The 17,285-nt window shown below is 45.9% G+C and overlaps 1 protein-coding gene across 1 annotated transcript in view; it reads left to right on the forward strand.

Annotated features, from left to right (window-relative positions):
- Positions 1-16,574: 16,574 nt before the first annotated feature.
- NMT2 (N-myristoyltransferase 2) overlaps positions 16,575-17,285 on the forward strand; it is a 56,746-nt gene continuing 56,035 nt past the window's right edge. The window contains exon 1 of the mRNA XM_032622285.1: positions 16,575-16,794. Coding sequence (XP_032478176.1) covers positions 16,685-16,794 — 110 coding nt within the window. The 5' untranslated portion in view covers positions 16,575-16,684. The remainder of the gene's footprint in view (positions 16,795-17,285) is intronic.

Consider the following 17,285-nt stretch of genomic DNA (forward strand, 5'->3'; position numbering starts at 1 on the left):
CTCCGCATCTTCTGGGGGAGCAGCGAGACCTCTTACGCTGGCTCTCAAGGGATGGCTTAGGGAGTACAGGAGCTGCCAAAATTGGGCCATTTAAGGGATTTAAAAAATTAACCTCACATCTGCCCTCACAGCTATAACTCAGAGGAACGGGGGGAAAACATGCAGAGAGAGAAGCTCACTGCTTCCAGATCTACTCTGATGGTTTGATGTCATCCCAGAAGGGGGAGCCGAAAGGCCCTCAGAGGTCCCCTGGTCCAGTCTCCTTATTTGCAGATTTAATGAAGGGTTAGATTGAGGCTGGTTTCACTGACCACAGAGAGGCGACTTACAGCTGTGAACGGCAAGAGTGGCCAACCAGCCCGAGGTAAGCCCTCTAAAAATGGACATGCTGCTTTGTAAAGGGAATGATTTGAGGATCTTTAAAGACAGTACATCAGGAACTTGATACAACTGGTGAATTTTTTCACACGCTGTTTGCCCTGCATACGGATTCCCTGACATCATCTACCCAAAGCATTCAACCCTGAAGATATTCCCGGGGGTGATAGCTGAAAAATACCTATGCGTAAATTACATGCTGCTATTTTTAACTTGAATTTGCATTAACGATTCCCTGTTCCCTTCTTTACTGGAGAAGGTGGGTGACTTCTGCTAAGCAAAATTTCCTCTTGAATAAGAGTCAGATTTAGTCCATTTGTATCTTTCCAGTTTTTCTAGTGATTCCTCTTGAATTTACTAAGATCCTTAAAGGCTGAAGTAATAGAGGATAAATTATCTGAAAATAGTGCATGTTGTTTTAGTTCATGCAGGATCATTCAGTATTAAGCAGTTATTTCTCAAGTGGTAAACCAGGCAGTAAGCACTAAACAAAGTTCTGGGGGTACAGATATAAATGTGACAGGGGCTTCCCTGGTGGTGCAGTGGTGAAGAATCCGCCTGCCAATGCAGGGTACATGGGTTCGAGCCCTGGTCCGGGAAGATCCCACATGCTGCCGAGCAACTAAGCCCGTGCGCCACAACTACTGAGCCTGCACTCTAGAGCCCGCGAACCACAACTACTGAGCCCACATGCCACAACTACTGAAGCCCGTGCACCTAGAGCCCGTGCTCTACAACAAAGAGAAGCCACCGCAGTGAGAAGCCCACGCGCTGCAATGAAGAGTAGCCCTCGCTCGCCACAACTAGAGAAAGCCCGCACACAGCAACAAAGACGCAACGTAGCCAAAAATAAAAATAAATGAATAAAATTTTTAAAATTTATTAAAAGAAAGAAGTGCGACAGGGTTCTGCCCTCAAAGCTCACTCATGCAACCAGTTAAGCATCCAGCATAACTGATTACTTTTAAAGCTCTGTTTGTGATTATCTCACCTTGTAAGAACCACGAAAGGTGAAACAATGTTCCTGTGTGTTAGGGCTTCTGTTGTAAATCATTATGGACATGCTGATGTTTAGGGTTCAGAAATGCTTTAAGACCTGCCGTGGAATGTACTGGTCAGCACAAGAAGTACAGAGAAGTGGATTGAGGTCTGGTATGGATCAGTATCGTACTCGCATGTAAAAATAAATGGGACAATAAGAGATCGGCCATTCCCATCTGCTGTAATGGCCTTAGGGGACAAGGGCCAGTGGGATATGAAGGACCCAAGCTGGGAGAAGAGCTCTGAAGAGTACTGAGTCCCATGTAGGGGCTGCAGCAGTGATATCTTGCTTATTCAGATGATATCTTTTTTATTACTTTGTATTGGAGTATAATTGATTTACAGTGTTGTATTAGTTTCTGCTGTACAGCAAAGTGAATCAGTTATACATGTATCCAGTCTTTTTTAGATTCTTTTCTCATGTAGGTCATTACAGAGTATTGAGTAGAGTTCCCTGTGCTATACAGTAGGTCCTTGTTGTTTATCTGTTTTATATACAGCAGTGTGTATTTGTTAATCCCAATCTCCCAGTTTATCCCTCCCCCCCGCTTTCCCCCTTGGTAACCATAAGTCTGTTTTCTACATTCAGATGATATCTTAAGAGCCAATTTGGCCCTTCCCAAGCTTCCATAAGAACAAAAAAATTCACTAAAAGTGGAAGCCCAGGGACAGCCACGTCCTGGCTGGAGAAAGTCATCAACGTTATTACATCCTTCTCCCATCAAATATTTCCTAAGGAGAGATGTCCAGCATCGAGAACCTTCTAACTACAGGGTCAGGGTTATGAAATTAGAGTTGGGCCAGTGCTTTCACTTGCAATTTTTATCATTTCCTTTTGTTCATCTCCTCATAAATAGGCTTTTTGTTTTCCAAAAGCCTGGTGTCAAAGAACGCTTCATGGGATTCAGTCACTTGGTGTGTGAGAACCGAAATTGAATGTCTGTAGATTATTCATGTGAGCCCGCAGAAGTCCCCCTGGCCGCATTACGATTCGGAGAAATGCCACCACAGAGGTGTGCGATTGTGCTAGGTGATAGCTCTCGCTGTCAGTTATTTAAAAAGAAAATCAGGTGTGATTTGAGCTATGAGTACAACAGGTAATTTAGAAAATTGTGATGAAAGCAAAACTCCTTTCTTCGTCTCTAATTCCCACAGCACAAAGGATTTGTTCTACTCACAGGCAGACGTGCAGAACACTCTACCTTTTAAAAGGAAGAGGATTAGAAAGTAAGGTATAGCAGTTCGAGAGCTCAGGAATGCTGGCAGCAAGGCAAGTTGCATCTGCGTGGCCACATCCAATAGTAGATGCACGGAGAGCCAAGGGCCCAGCGCTCCCCAGGGACCCAGTTCTGTCTCCCAGCCCCACCCTATCAGAGACCAAGGTTGAGAATCCAGAGCAGCAGGGGGAATAAATCTATGCTAGATGATCAGAAGGGAGGAAGCAGTATCGGGTTCTGAAATCCAGGATCAAAGCCAGACACGGGTAAGCTAAGAAGCAAGCTGTTCAGAGCCCGGAGTGAAATGAACCCGACTTAACAGTCCAGATTCAAGGTGTCAAGTCAGAGCTGGGATCTGGTTAGGAAATGTGATGCTTGGGCAGGAAGCAGGAGGTAAATGGGAGGTAGCATCTTTGCCTACCCTCAGCCACTCCATATCCTTACTCCTACTTGTCCAAGAGTAAAGGATGGCTCACCAGAAGTTTGAAAGGCAGCTAGAACTTCAGCTTCCCTGACACCCAAGCCTTCTCTTCCTGTCCCTAACTGTGATGAAAGCAGCTGCAGGATTTGTAAGCACCGGGATGTTCTTCCTTTGCTGAAAGCTGCAGCAATCAGAGGCTCTAGGCCCCAGTAGAGGAGCCCATAGGACAGCCAAACGAAAGCCTGAGCTTCCCCGCGGTCAACTTGACCTTTACTTTCTATTGTAGTATGTCTGCCCTCCAGGGAGGTCGGGTTCCTGAAAAATCTCCAAAAAGTAAAATGACACTTCATTTCTTTTCACTTTATCCAAAGGGAGAGAAAGAAAGAGGGAGAAGGGAGGGTAAGGGCAGAGACTGCCAGGGCAACCATATGCCGATTTGAATGAGGAAGAAGAATGAAAGAAAATGTTGCGTGTGAAATAACGGGGCTGTAGAACATTCTATCCAAAACTGACTATTAAACTCAACACTGAAGTGGGATTTAGCTTGACTCTTACCACCTCAGTAGCTGTTCTTCTACACCCCAAATATGCCCAAAGTTGGGGAAATAATATGCATGTAGATGTTGGAAGGATGAATAGAAGAATGAATGGACCGATCGATCCACTAAATATGGAAAGTTGTGTGACGTCATTCAGAAGGATCATTGTAAAGTAGTGTGAAAATTTAAAAGCTGACTTCTTTTAGTGTTATACTATGAAAAAAGTCGCAGACATACACGTTCACAAATAGGAAGGAACGCTCTTAAATACCCACACTTCTTAAAAGCTTCTGGCTTACTTAAGTTTGTATTGAGAAACTCTAAATGTCTCACAGTAATTTTCAAACATCACTGATTCCCTGGGTGGACCCTCAGAGGGTGCTGGGGGGACAGATATGATGACACATTGTAGATAGTGTATGGTGGGAGTGTGGTGCCCTTCAAGCTTGAATTTCTTAACATTTACAGAGCAGGTCATCTTACCACACTATAGGAATATTTTCCCAAGAGTAGGTGTGGTTTTCAATAGTTTTGCTAAGGAGTGGCATGTTATTCTATTTCGAAAAATACAGTATTCTTAGCACTGTCTCCTGAAATATATATATGAAAATTCTGAAGTCAGGCTTGGTCTCGGAAAGATACTTCTGTGAGTTCACTTGTCCCAAATAACAAATAATTTTAGAAAAACAAAGTACGAGTTAAAGCATAAAGCATGACTGCAGGTATTATACGATCCAATACCTGGACTGAAAAAACTATGTGAAAAGATATACTTAGTTGTATAAAGAGCTCCCTTAAAATTTCATCATGAACATTGGATGCACTTCTAACTTTAAAATGATAGCACCTGCACAACTATATCAGCAGTCCATATGACAAAAAAACACAAAAAAACCTTTTTTAAACTATGAAATAATTCCTTCTACTGAGGACAGGATTACATTTTCTAGTAATGTTTAAATGGTTGGTTAAAATGTCAGAGCTCTTGTTCTCAGTGGAAAGTTTACTTTAGACTTAAAGATGTCATCGTCTCCTTCGGCATCTTCCAGAACTCTCCCCATCTTTGTCCTGCGGTCTGGTCCCTCCCGCCCCGATTGTTCTGGAACTCTCACCCGGTGTTGCACTTCTGCTCCAGCCCCCACCATGCTGAATCTCAGACCTCCATCTCAGATCTCAGATCCCAAGTTTTCCTGGCTGGGTGCCCTTCCCTCTCCCCCCATCTGTCCTCCAAGGTCCCGAAGCAAACCAGCCTCTTAGGGTCAGCTCGTGTCCCTAAGGGATCTTCTAGAATGCTTTCCATGTGTCCCAATGGGCCCACTCATCATGGCGTGATGCTTCGTAATATAATTTACTTCAGTGGTTTGACCTGCCTCTATAAAAAGGTTAAACTCCTAGAGGGAGAACCATGCCTTTTTCTTCCTTTAACTCCCAGCAGCTGTTCAGCATTTGATTTGGAGGCTAGAAAACCTGTGTTAAAATCCAAGCTCTGTCATTTCATTCATGGCTTCCCTGACTAGCGTTCATTGGGCGCAAGGTATGTCCGGTCTATGCTCCGATGGGAGAGTAAAAGCTTAGTCAGGCGTGGCTACCGCTTTCAAGGCAATATGGACTGAACTGTGTCTCCCCCAAAACTCAGATATTGAAGCCCTAACAGCCAGTATGGCTGTAATTGGAGATGGTGGCTCTAAGGAAGTAATTAAGGCTAAATGATGTCATTAAGTGCGGGGCCCTGATCCGATAGGGTAGTGTCCTTATAAGAAGAGACCCCAGAATTTACTCTTGTGCCCTCTCTCTCTGCACACCCATGAAGGAAAGGCTATGTGAGGTCCTAGCGAGAAGCTGACCATCTACAAGCCAGGAAAAGAGCTCACACCAGAAACCAACCCTGCTGGCACCTTGACCTTGGACTTCCAGCCTCCAGAATGATGAGAAGATAAATTTCAGTTGTTTACGCCACTTAGTCTATGGTATTTTGTGACAGTACCCCGAGCAGACTAGTACATAAAGAAATTAGGATTTAGGAGAAGAGGCAGATGAGTTGTGTTAGGCAGGCTGGTTTGTTAGCAGGATGTGGATCAACTTACATCAGATTAGTGGGAGCTTCCCACACAGCTACTCGTGACAGTGAAGCAAGCACGAAACCCAGAAGCGGCCTTGCTGCCAGGCCTCACAGAGAAAGCTGGGAACCAGCCGCTGCTCTGGGCCCAGACACTGGCAGCAGCTGGGGCACAGGTACAGGGAGTGATGGGGGCGATGAATGACGTGGAAGTCTGAAGCTGCTTGAGGATGTGCTGGTCTAATAAATTGTACTGATATTTTTTTGGATCCGTCTCCTAAAACAAAGGAAATAAAAGCAAAAATAAACAAATGGGACCTAATTAAACTTAAAAGCTTTTGCACAGCAAAGGAAACCATTGACAAAACCAAAAGACAACCTACTGAATGGCAGAAAATATTTGCAAATGATATGACCAGTAAGGGGTTAATATCCAACATACATAAACAGCTCATACAACTCAACATAGAAAGACAAACAGCCCAATTAAAATACAGGCAGAAGAACTGAATAGACATTTTTCCAAAGAGAAAATGCAGATGGCTAACAGGCACATAAAAAGATGCTCAACGTCACTAATCATCAGGGAGATAAATATCAAACCACGATGAGATATCACCTCACATCTGTCAAAATGGGTATCATCAAAAAGAACACAAATAACAAATGTTGGCAAGGATGTAGAGAAAAAGAAACCCTGTACATTGTTGGTGGGAATGTAAATTGGTGCAGCCACTGTGGAAAACAGTGTGGAGGTTTCTCAAAAAACTAAAAATATAACTACCGTATGATCCAGCAATTCCACTCCTGGGTATATATAAAAAAAAAAAACCAAATAATTTGAAAAGATACATGTACCCCATAGCAGCATTATTTACAGTTGCCAAGGTATGGAAGCAACCTAAGTGTCCATCAACAGATGAATGGATAAAGAAGATGTTTTTTATATATATATATATATATATATATATATATATATATATATATATCTCCCAGCACTTGTTCAGCATTTGATTTGGAATACAGATATAGAGAACAAACTAGTGGTTACCAGTGGGGAGAGGGAAGGGGGTAGGGGAAAGATACGTGCAGGGGACTAAGAAGCACAAACTATTATGCATAAAATAAGATACAAGGATATAATGTACAGCACAGGGAATACAGCCAATATTTTATAATAACTATAAATGGAGTATAACCTTTACAAATTGTGAATCACTATAATGTATGTCTGTAACTTATATAATATTGTATAGCAACAACACTTTAATAAAACAAGAATGTGCTAGTCTAGTTGGAGGATTTGGCAAGGAAACGGCACGGTCCTGATCGTGGAGAGGAAGGCCTAGGCTGCTCTGAGCTCCCTGGATTCTGTCCTGGGGGTGCACTAGCCTCCACATCCATCAGATCTCAGGGGTTTTCCTAGAACCCATGGCCTTCTGGGAGCCCCTGAAACCAAGGCCTGCTTTCCTAAGCTCTTAGATGCTTAAGGAGCGAACAGCAGAGCCACTTATCTAAACAGTAATCTCAGCCTGGGCTCTCTTAGCCGCCCCCCTCCCTTCTCAGCCACTTCTCCCCAGAAACTAAAAATGAAATTGAGAAGAGGATCATTAAATCACAGAATTCAGCTGAGGCAGGAGCTGAGGCCTCAGGCCTACATGGAATTGATGAGAATAACTGGTCCACACCAGGATCTCCACCTCTGGTCATCCCATCTTTTGGACGTCGGGAGTTGACAGACGGTATTCACTGGAGTGCACTTCACTGCCTTGATATGACTCAGCTCTTCTCGTAGCCTCTGTTTTGTCTTGTTTCATTTTTGTTTTTATGTCTCCCTCCTCTGTTAAATAAAAAGCCATCTGCTTATATGTCCAGTTCAAATTCCCAAAAGAGAATCCGATTTGGTCTTCAGACCCTTTTGGGGGGGATGCTTTCATGCAGGGCCGTTTGATGGTCCTGCTGGCCCCAGGCAGGCTGCCCTGTCTCCCTGCAGTGACCTGCTAGCAGGGCCCTCTCCCTCAAAGCGAGTGGCGAGAATTTGGGCATACAGAGGCAAGCCTGGCCTGCCTGTATTGATGGAGTGCTCTCAGCTGCAAGTAAGACAATATCCAAATACAAGGAGCCCAAACACTAGGGAGTTATTTTTCTCCCCTAACAAGAGGCATGCAGGTGGTGGTCCTAGAGCTCAGAGGCTCTGTGACCCCCCTGAGGATCAAGCTCTTCACATCTTTCCCTCTGCCAAGCGGCTGGGCAGTAGTTGCAGCTGCTCAATTCCCCTGATGGCCCCCAGGAGGAGTCTTTATGTCTCATTGACAAAACGGGGTCATAGTGCCACCTTGAGCGGCGAGAGGAGCCACCGAAGTGAGTAGCTGGCATTTGCAGTGTCTATAGGGGCAGGTGGATTCTGATGACAGAATAGGGTAACACATCGTGTAGACAAGTGTCTTCTCTAACAAGAAAACAGGAACTTGCCACGCAGAGCTGTAAGAATTTGCTAAGACACTATTTTGGATAAGTTACGTAACCTCGTTGAGGCTCAGATACCTAAATGGAAAGTGAGAATAATGCCTACGTCACAGAGCTGTTGTAGAGATCAGTATGAAACAATACCGTACAAAGTCTCTGCCTCAATACCCGACATCATAAATACACAGTAAATACTTGTTGACCAAATGAAACAGCATTCGCCTGGAACGTGATCCTCTTGAGTATTTTTGGATATTTGTTTTAAAAAAATCAACTTGACATGCAAAATAAAAGTAAACATAAAAAAATCCAAAGGCTGGCCTGGTAGGAATTCCTTTCAAATGAAATCATGCTTCATCGTATTTACAAGAAAGCTCTGTAACTACACAAGTATCTAACACATTTCCCCTAGATCATGGGAGTATCCATTGTCACCCTCCCTCAGGCATGGAGCCTCTGAATCACGTCCTGCTCCTTCCTGCAACTGGCTCGTTGCTGAAGTGTTGGGGGGTTTTGGTGGTTGTTTCTTAATTTGTGTGTGTTTGGCTGGTTTTTTTCCTCCACTGTAGAGTCTCTGGGACAGTCTGTGATCATTTCTCATCTGAAATAAGTCATATTAACTGGCAGTTTTGCCTCTAGACTCTGTTCCTTACAAGGCATTCAAAACACTGTAGTGAAATCCATTTCTCCCGCCTGCATCTTTGACAACATAATCGGTGGACGCTTCTGCAGTGGATTCAATTTATTCACATTTGATTTCAGGAGTCTTTATCAAAGTAGCCTAATTATATCACCTCCCCACTTCACTCACGGGTTCTTTCCCTGCCAATTATGCAAAAGACGTTTGGTTTTCTTCTCACTGCTCCAATTGGTCGTCAAAGGTTCCTGCACTCTCTACCCAACATCCAAGAATTCTTTTTATGCAAAATTCATCTCCAAACCCACAACCTCCAGGAAACTCATACCAGCAATGATGTGAAGTCATATCTGTCCCACTAAACAGGACCATTTGAACATTTGGTCTTTAACAGGGCAGAAAAACCAATGGACAGTGAGAAATCATTAGTTTTTTTCACTGCAATTGTAAGTGCTGCCATGCTCTATGGGAGGCCTAGCCTCATGGTAATTCTATACATCTATGTAGTGCTTGAAAATCTCTGAAATACTTTCTCTTGCACAACTTCCTACTATTTCACTTAATGTAATGCCCTCCAAGTCTATCCGTGTTGCTGCAAATGGCAAACTTTAGTGCCTTTTTATGGCTGAGTAGTATTCTGTTTTAGATATAATTTATACCACATCTTCTTTATCCATTCATCTGTTGATGGACACTTAGGTTGCTTCCACACTGTGGCAATTGTAACTAATGTTACTATGAACATTGGGGTGCATGTATCTTTTCAAATTAGTGTTTTCTTTTTTTATTGAAGTCATTGATTTACAATATTATATTAGTTTCAGGTGTACAACATAGTGATTCGATGTTTTATAGATTATACTCCATTTAAAGTTATTATAAAGTAATAGCTATATTCCCTGTGCTGTACAATATATCCTTGTAGCTTATTTATTTTATACACGGTAGCTTGTATCTCTTAATCCCCTACACCTTTCTCACCCTTTCCCCCCACCTCCTCCCCACTGGTATCCACTAGTTTGCTCTCTGTATCTGTGAGTCTGTTTCTGTTCTTCTGTAAGTTAGGCTATGAGGATTCAACAACTCCAGTATCACGCATTGGCTTCTAGCAAGGGTCGAATTGGTTTCCTCGGTTGATGGTCACACGATGTACTGCCGGTAGGCAAGATTCTGGTTACACTAAAGGGGGGAAATTGAGGCCAGTGAGGATGAGAGAACGTGGCTGGATCTGCACCAACCCATTTCCACCGCAGAGCAAACGACCGAAGTGCCCGTCCTGAGTGGACAAGAAGAAAAACACTAAGAAATCTCTGTGGGTAAATGGTTGTGTCTAATGAAAAAGTATGACTTAAATCACTTTCTACAGATTTCTGTAAAAACATTCTCAAAAAAAAAAAAAAAAAAAAAAAACATTCTCAATTCAGAATTTTTACACATTCAACCAGGCTGTGACCCTCAACACATTTTAACACTGAGGTTTACGCTATGCAAATCTTGTGAATATGTATCTTCCTTGGCCATAAACAGGAATAGGAAGGTACAGGGATCTGAATCTATCTACAGTTTCTTCTTAAAAGGATGGTATCATTTTTGCTCGGAGACACTATTTACAAATAAATAGAATTATACATAGGTGGGGTTTTTTTGGCTTTGTTTTTGTCTTTATAAAATAAAGTGGGTGTGGGACTTCCATGGCAGTCCAGTGGTTAGGACTCCACGCTTCCACTGCAGGCGGCCCGGATTCAATTCGTGGTAGGGGAATTAAGATCCTGCGTGCCACGCTGCACAGCCAAAAACAAAAAAAAACAAAACAGGGCTTCCCTGGTGGCACAGTGGTTGAGAGTCCGCCTGCCGATGCAGGGGACACGGGTTCGTGCCCCGGTCCGGGAGGATCCCGCGTGTCGCGGAGTGGCTGGGCCCGTGAGCCATGGCCGCTGAGCCTGCGCGTCCGGAGCCTGTGCTCCGCAACGGGAGAAGCCGCAACAGTGAGAGGGCCGCGTACCGCAAAAAAAAAACAAAACAAAAAAACCCCATGCTTTCAAATCTCCCTTTCCCCACCCTTAGTGATATCTTGGGCAGATTCCAGAGCTTTCAGTGATGGCAGGTATTAAGAAGTTCACTCCAGTCACATTCTGTTTGAATCTTTTATCTTTTTTCTGTCCAATCCCAAGTCCACCCCACCCTTGGTTCTGGCATTTCCCCGTGGTTCACAGGATCTCTCCACATGCCGGGCTGTGGCGCCTCCAGAGCCCAGGTGGTAGGGAAGAGGGATTAGAGAAAAATGGTGTAACCTGTTTTACTTAATTGGTGCAGCTATAATCTCCTCTTGGTTATCAACACCCACTGGGTGGCCAGTATCCAATCTTCATGTGTGTTCCCAAACTTCCGAGGAAATAGAGCTGGCTTTCCCAGGAACTTTCTCACCAAGCTCTGACACAGGAGTGCCAGTGTGAGCCCGTGAGTGTCTGCATCTTAGCAAGCTTGGGCGAGATGTACATCTTCCTTTCTGGCAGATCCACTGAGTGTGCATGGGAGGCTCCCGGGGTGACTTGGCTTCGGGGGCTGATGTACCAGTGATGGTATTAGCTTGTATAAAGACGAAAGGTCCCAGCAATGAGAAAGCATTTTCTCCTCTTTTACTGTTCAAATAGATTCCCTTCCTCTTCTTCCCTCACATATTTTACTTTTGAAAAAGTGCTCACATATGATTCCTGGAAGAAATCTCTGTCCTTAGAAGAAACAAGTTAAACTGTGTCTCTACTTCCCATCTTTAAGTTTTCATGAAAATCCATGGCAGGGATTTTACCAGGGATTTCCCTGATAAGAAATTTTGCCCGAATGCCTCTGCAAGTAAACCATCAAAAGGTGATGGGTTTGCGTATAGGGAGAAATGAGGTGGAAGAGACATTCATTCATTCGTTCATTCTGGGCCGGGCACTGTTGGCTGATAGGGCTACTGAGACCAGTAAACGGAGCAGGACTCTTCAGAGCTGACAGTCACACGATGGGATGGTTGCAGGCACAGAAAAAGATTAGTTACTGCACTGGTAACAGAGGCATGACCAGAGGGCCTTGGGAGCAGAGGACACTGGGCAACTCTCTGGTGTCTGGGAAGCTTGACAGGGAAGCAACATTTGACCTGTCATTAGTGATGGATGAGACAAGGGGGAAGAGACAAGTGAAATCTAAGTAAAGACCTGGTGCGTTTAGAGACTGGATGGAGTATCCTAGCAGAAACAGTATGCTGGTCATGGGGAAGCTTGGGGAGGGTGAGACCAGAGGCAAGGTGAGGTTAGTTTGTGGGTGGCCTTGAATGCTCACCTAAGGAGCTTTGACTCAGCGCAGAAAGCAATTGGGACTTGCAGAAGTTCTAAGTCAGGGGACTGATCAGATTGCAATAGAAGGATCATTTGAGTAGCACTGTTGAAAAGGATCTAAAGGGAGGTAGAGGCTGGAGGCAGGGAGTCCTCTCATCTGGGAGGCCCTTGTGGCCTTTGGGTTGCTGGCAGCTGAGTCCCTACGCCTTTCTTTGCTTCCCTGTATCCCACTAGCGTCCCTTTCTTGATCTGCCCCTCCCCCCTTCCACTCCCTTATCTACTCTCCCTACTTCCTTTACTCTTTTCCTTTCTCCTCCACCCTTTCTTCCTGAGAGGACTGGGAAACCCTAATCCTGGACAGGCTAGAATAGATGCTTTTGCTTCCTTTCATACTTAATACTTCAAGTAAAAATTTCTGATGAGAATGTGCTTCTGGAATAGACAGTTTTTATTCATGAAAGAACTGATAAACTTTGGCACTACACCATCCAGTGATGTGTTGGTGAACAAAGCCTGGGTATATTCACAGGTGGCAACAGGGTGTGGTCGTGAAATGACCTTGTTTACAGACTTAAGGCACCTTCTAGCTCATGCTATGGCATCATCTCTACACCCTTTGGCAGTTTCCTTGGCGTCCCCCTCACACTCTACTTTGTCCTACGGGGTGCAAGACAGTCACACCAACAGTGAAGCTCCATAATGCAGCTGGTCTGGTGGCACCACCCTGCTAGTTTGAACAAGTAGGAAAACTTTTCAGCAGAATCATAAGCAATGGGAGGTGAAAATTGCGCTCACACTGACCCTAAGAAGTGCTTGTCAAACACACAATCGCAAAAGGTACAGCATAGTAGTCGTAGTTTCCTCCACAATTAGAAATGGAGTCACTTTTTTTTTTTTTTTTTTTTAAATTACGATCAAGTCAACCTGAGTGTGAAGCAGACCGGCTATCAGGAAGAGTTAACACAATGCAAAAGTAATGGGCATTGTTTTTGTGAGTACAGAGCGGAACGTGCAAACTTTCGACTTGGCAGGAGTCTTTTTCAGACGTACCCTGATACATAGACAGTTATCAAGTTGATGATAAAGGATGTGTCAATCTTTAAGATTTTCTTTTGGTCTTTGCTTTTCTGTAGTATATCATTTAGTTATTGCTGCATTAAACAAAACAAAACAAAAACAAAAAACACTCCACAACTTAATGGCTTTAAACAATGACCATGGATTATTTCTCACACATCTATGGGTCAGCTGGGCAGTTATGCTAAACTCAGTGGGGCTCGCTCACGTGTCCGTGGTCAGTTGGCAGACTGACCAAGAACTGGAGAGCCCAGGAGGTCTGGGCTCACTCCAGGTCCAGCCCACAGGCTAACTTAGGCTTGTGCCTGTGGAGGGGAAGCATTCCACTGGGTAGAGTAGAGCGTGCAAGCCTCCCTTTGGCCAGAGTTCATTAGTTCTCATATTAATAAACATGATGTATCCTAGATACACACCCTGTATCATCAGAATTTCTTTTTGCTGGAAGTAAAGGGATAGAGGAAGCAAAAGCGTATACTCTATGTGCCAAACTGCCACACCATCACTTCTGCAAATGTTGTTGGTCAACCCAGAATCAAGTGGTGGGGACGTTGGTTCCATCTCTTGATGGGAGGAGCTGCCAACGACAGGAGTAGAGATTTGAGGCCATAGTTTTGCAATGAATCTATCAATCTACCTTCTGGACAGTTATTCACATCCTTCTTACATCACATCCATCTTATGTTCACATTTTCCTCTCGCCCACAAGACTCCCCAACATCTCACCCAAATCACAGCATCAGCCTCAAAGTATAGGATCTTATGATTTACAATAATACAATGTTATTCATACAACAGAATATCATTCAGTCTTAGAAAGGAAGAAAATTCTGATACATGGTACAACACAGATGAACCTTGGGGACATTTTGCTAAGGGAAATAAGCTAGTCACAAAAAGACTGTATGATTCCACTTATACAAGGTACCTAGAGTAGACAAATTCAGAGGGATAGAAAGTAGTCAGATCCATAGGTGGTTGCCAGGGGCTGGAGAGAGGGGTAAATGGGGGGTTGTTTAACGGTTATAGTTGCAGTTTTTGCGAGATGGAAAAGCTCTGGAGGTGGGCTTGCACAACAATGTGAATGTACTTAACACTACTGAACTGTGCACTTAGAAATGGTTAAGATGGTAAATTTTATGGTATGTGTAATTTAGCACAATTTTTTTAAAAGCAAAATGTTACCATAGTTTAAATAAAACAAGACTAATTATACAACTATGATCTTACATCTATAATAAGAGATGAGTCAAGTAGGATAGGAAATTTCCAAGAGCTTCTTTTAACACACTAGTAATCACTGTACAGTACTCTCTTCCCCCAAATAAATGTTGGATCTGAGATTCTAGAAGATACCACCTGCTTCCAGTCCCCCAAACTCTGGGATTAAACCAGAGGAAGAAGCAAAAATTTTTAGAAACATGGTGAGTTTCTATGCATAACAATAGGATTTAAGAATTTTCCAGGGTTGTCCGCAAACTCTATCCTCTTTCAAATGATTAATGATGACACACGTTTGTATTATGTAATACCTCCATCCAGTACCAAAGAGTCATCTGGGCCAACTTCTTTGCATTCTGGGGAACAGATGTTCCCTATTTATCATTGCTTTCCAGTGTTTAACTGGTTTTTTTTTTTTTTTTTGCGATACGCGGGCCTCTCACTGTTGTGGCCTCTCCCGTTGCAGAGCACAGGTTTCGGACGCGCAGGCTCAGCGGCCATGGCTCACGGGCCCAGCCGCTCCGTGGCACGTGGGATCCTCCCGGACCGGGGCACGAACCCGTGTCCCCTGCATCGGCAGGCGGACTCTCAACCACTGCATCACCAGGGAAGCCCTTAACTGGTTTTTGATACCCTCATTTTAATATTTCTCCAGGATTGTTTTCTTATTCTTTTTGAGAGGTTCTCAGTCAAAATTTCTTGAGAATTCATATAAATAATACGTGTCTGCTGACGCGGCTTTGTATTTTTAAAACATTTTAGAGAACCCTTCCAATAGGCTATAGCAACTGATGGGATAGATTTGCAGCGTCCTGCTGACTACCCAACCAGGTTACCGTTAGCCAACTCTTCCCGTTCACAGGGACGAGCAGCGGGAAATTCACTGATCTATATTTGCCTAAAGTTTGAAGCTAGAGGCCACATGTGACTTTCTGCCTCAGAAATCATTGCAATTGTGAAAGAAAGCATTGTATTTCCTTCGTGGTTTGGCCCCATTTTGCACTTCTTACAGAACCTTTGCTGGCTGAACCTCAGTCAGTCATAAAAGTCTGGTGAACTTTGAAATAGCTCTGCAATTTTTGTCTCTAGATACTTCTATCTTACCGTATTTTAAGGGCACGGTCTGGCTTGTGGGGAAAAAAAGGAGCCCCAAAATGCTCCCAATGCCTTTTGCAAAAAAAAGGACCCGCACCAAAAATTTCAGGTGGCTTTTAAAAGCCTCTTTTTTCCTCTCTGAGCATTTCTGATAACTATCTTTCCACTGCCTTTGTAAAGCCATGTAGGCTTCCCATGACCCAGTGGGACCTTGAACTCTGCTCATGAAAGGAGAACAAAGGAAGGGACCGGGGTGTACAGACTGCAACAGCAAATAAGAGTTTGGACTTCACCCGCGTTTTATTTGGCAATCCTCGGGGTGCCTCCTTCCCCTCCTGCGTTCACGGGGAGAGAAACGGGACCATCTGAGCCTAGAAGGCCACCCACTTTTGCTCGGAGGTCTAGGTCATAACCTTCACTTGAGGACGCCAGAGTGGCCTCACTCACTGACACTGTCCAAGACCCCAGCATCACGGACAAGTCCCATTTCCCCAAAGATGGTTGTGGCCTAAGCCGTCCAGCAAAAACAGGGGCAGTTCCACATTTTTCTCTGTCAAGAGTTTTAGGGCTGCGAGTCTCGTTGGAACGGAGAGGCGGGAAGGCTGGAAGCACTCTGTTTTGACTCTGGCTTTGACTTTATAGTATACTGGAAAGACAGCGACATATGAAATGGAACTTTTACAAAGCGTACGTGGTTGGGGATGAGGTGAAGGGCGGGGGTTAGGGTTCTGGAAACCAGTGGTCTTGGCACGCCTACCGCTGCGTAAGAATTTCCTGCAAAGAGTTAAAAGTCTTCCTAATACGAAGAGATGTAAAATCGCATTGCCTGTGCTCCCAAAACGAAGACTCAGGATTCGGGGTCTTCAGGTTGCGCCATTCAGAGGCGAGCGCAGGGTTCAGGCACCGGCCGGGATCCAGGACCACGCTCCTGCGCGCAGCTGGTCGCGACCACCCCTACTACCCTCCGCCCCGCCCGCTCCCTACCCCGGGCCGCGGGGTCGCGCGGACCGCCCGCCACCCAACCGGGCCGCAGGGGGCGGGCCCGGGGGGCGGGGCGGAGCCATTCGAGGAGGGGCGGGGCGAGGAGGGGCGGGCACGCCTGCGGCTCGGGCTCTGAGGAGACGGCGGGCGGCGCTAGAGGGAGCTGCTCGCTGCGCCGCCTCCGCTGCGCCGGCCCTCAGCGCCAGCTTCCCGGAGCGCCGCCCCAGCCCGCGCCGCCGCGATGGCGGAGGACAGCGAGTCCGCGGCAAGCCAGCAGAGCCTGGAGCTGGACGACCAGGACACGTGCGGGATCGACGGGGACAATGAGGAGGAGACGGAGCACGCCAAGGGGTAGGCGCGCTCGGGGCTCCTCGCGGGCGCCGGCTCCGGGGCGCGGCGGCCGCACCGCTGAGCGGCGGGAGGCCACCCGCGTGGCTTTCGCGGGGCTCACGGGCGGCGGGAGGTCCGGGGGGCGCGTCTCGCTCGCGGAGCCGCGCGGCGGAGGCGAGGCCCCGGGTGGGCGGGGAGGCGCGGGGACCCCCCACGCCGCTGTCACCTGCCGCGCGGCCCGCCGGCCCTCGCGCGTTCCCATCCCGTCAGGCGTGAGACTCGGTGACACCGAGGGGGGCGCGGCGCCCTTCCCTTTGTGGCGGCCTGGCCGGTGGGAAGTGGTCCTCCTCTCTCCGCTCCTTGTCATCCTCTCCTGAAGTCCTCCCACCCCTCCCCCAGCCGCCACCACCACCGGGAGAAAAGAGCCGCTGATGGCGGGGAGCGGCTTGAGATTCGCGCCTGCCCGTTTCGGCGCCGCTGGCGGGGGAGCTGCGGAAAGTTGTGCCGCGCCG

The sequence above is a fragment of the Phocoena sinus genome, chromosome 2 (assembly GCF_008692025.1).
Source record: "Phocoena sinus isolate mPhoSin1 chromosome 2, mPhoSin1.pri, whole genome shotgun sequence".
Classification (NCBI taxonomy): domain Eukaryota; kingdom Metazoa; phylum Chordata; class Mammalia; order Artiodactyla; family Phocoenidae; genus Phocoena; species Phocoena sinus.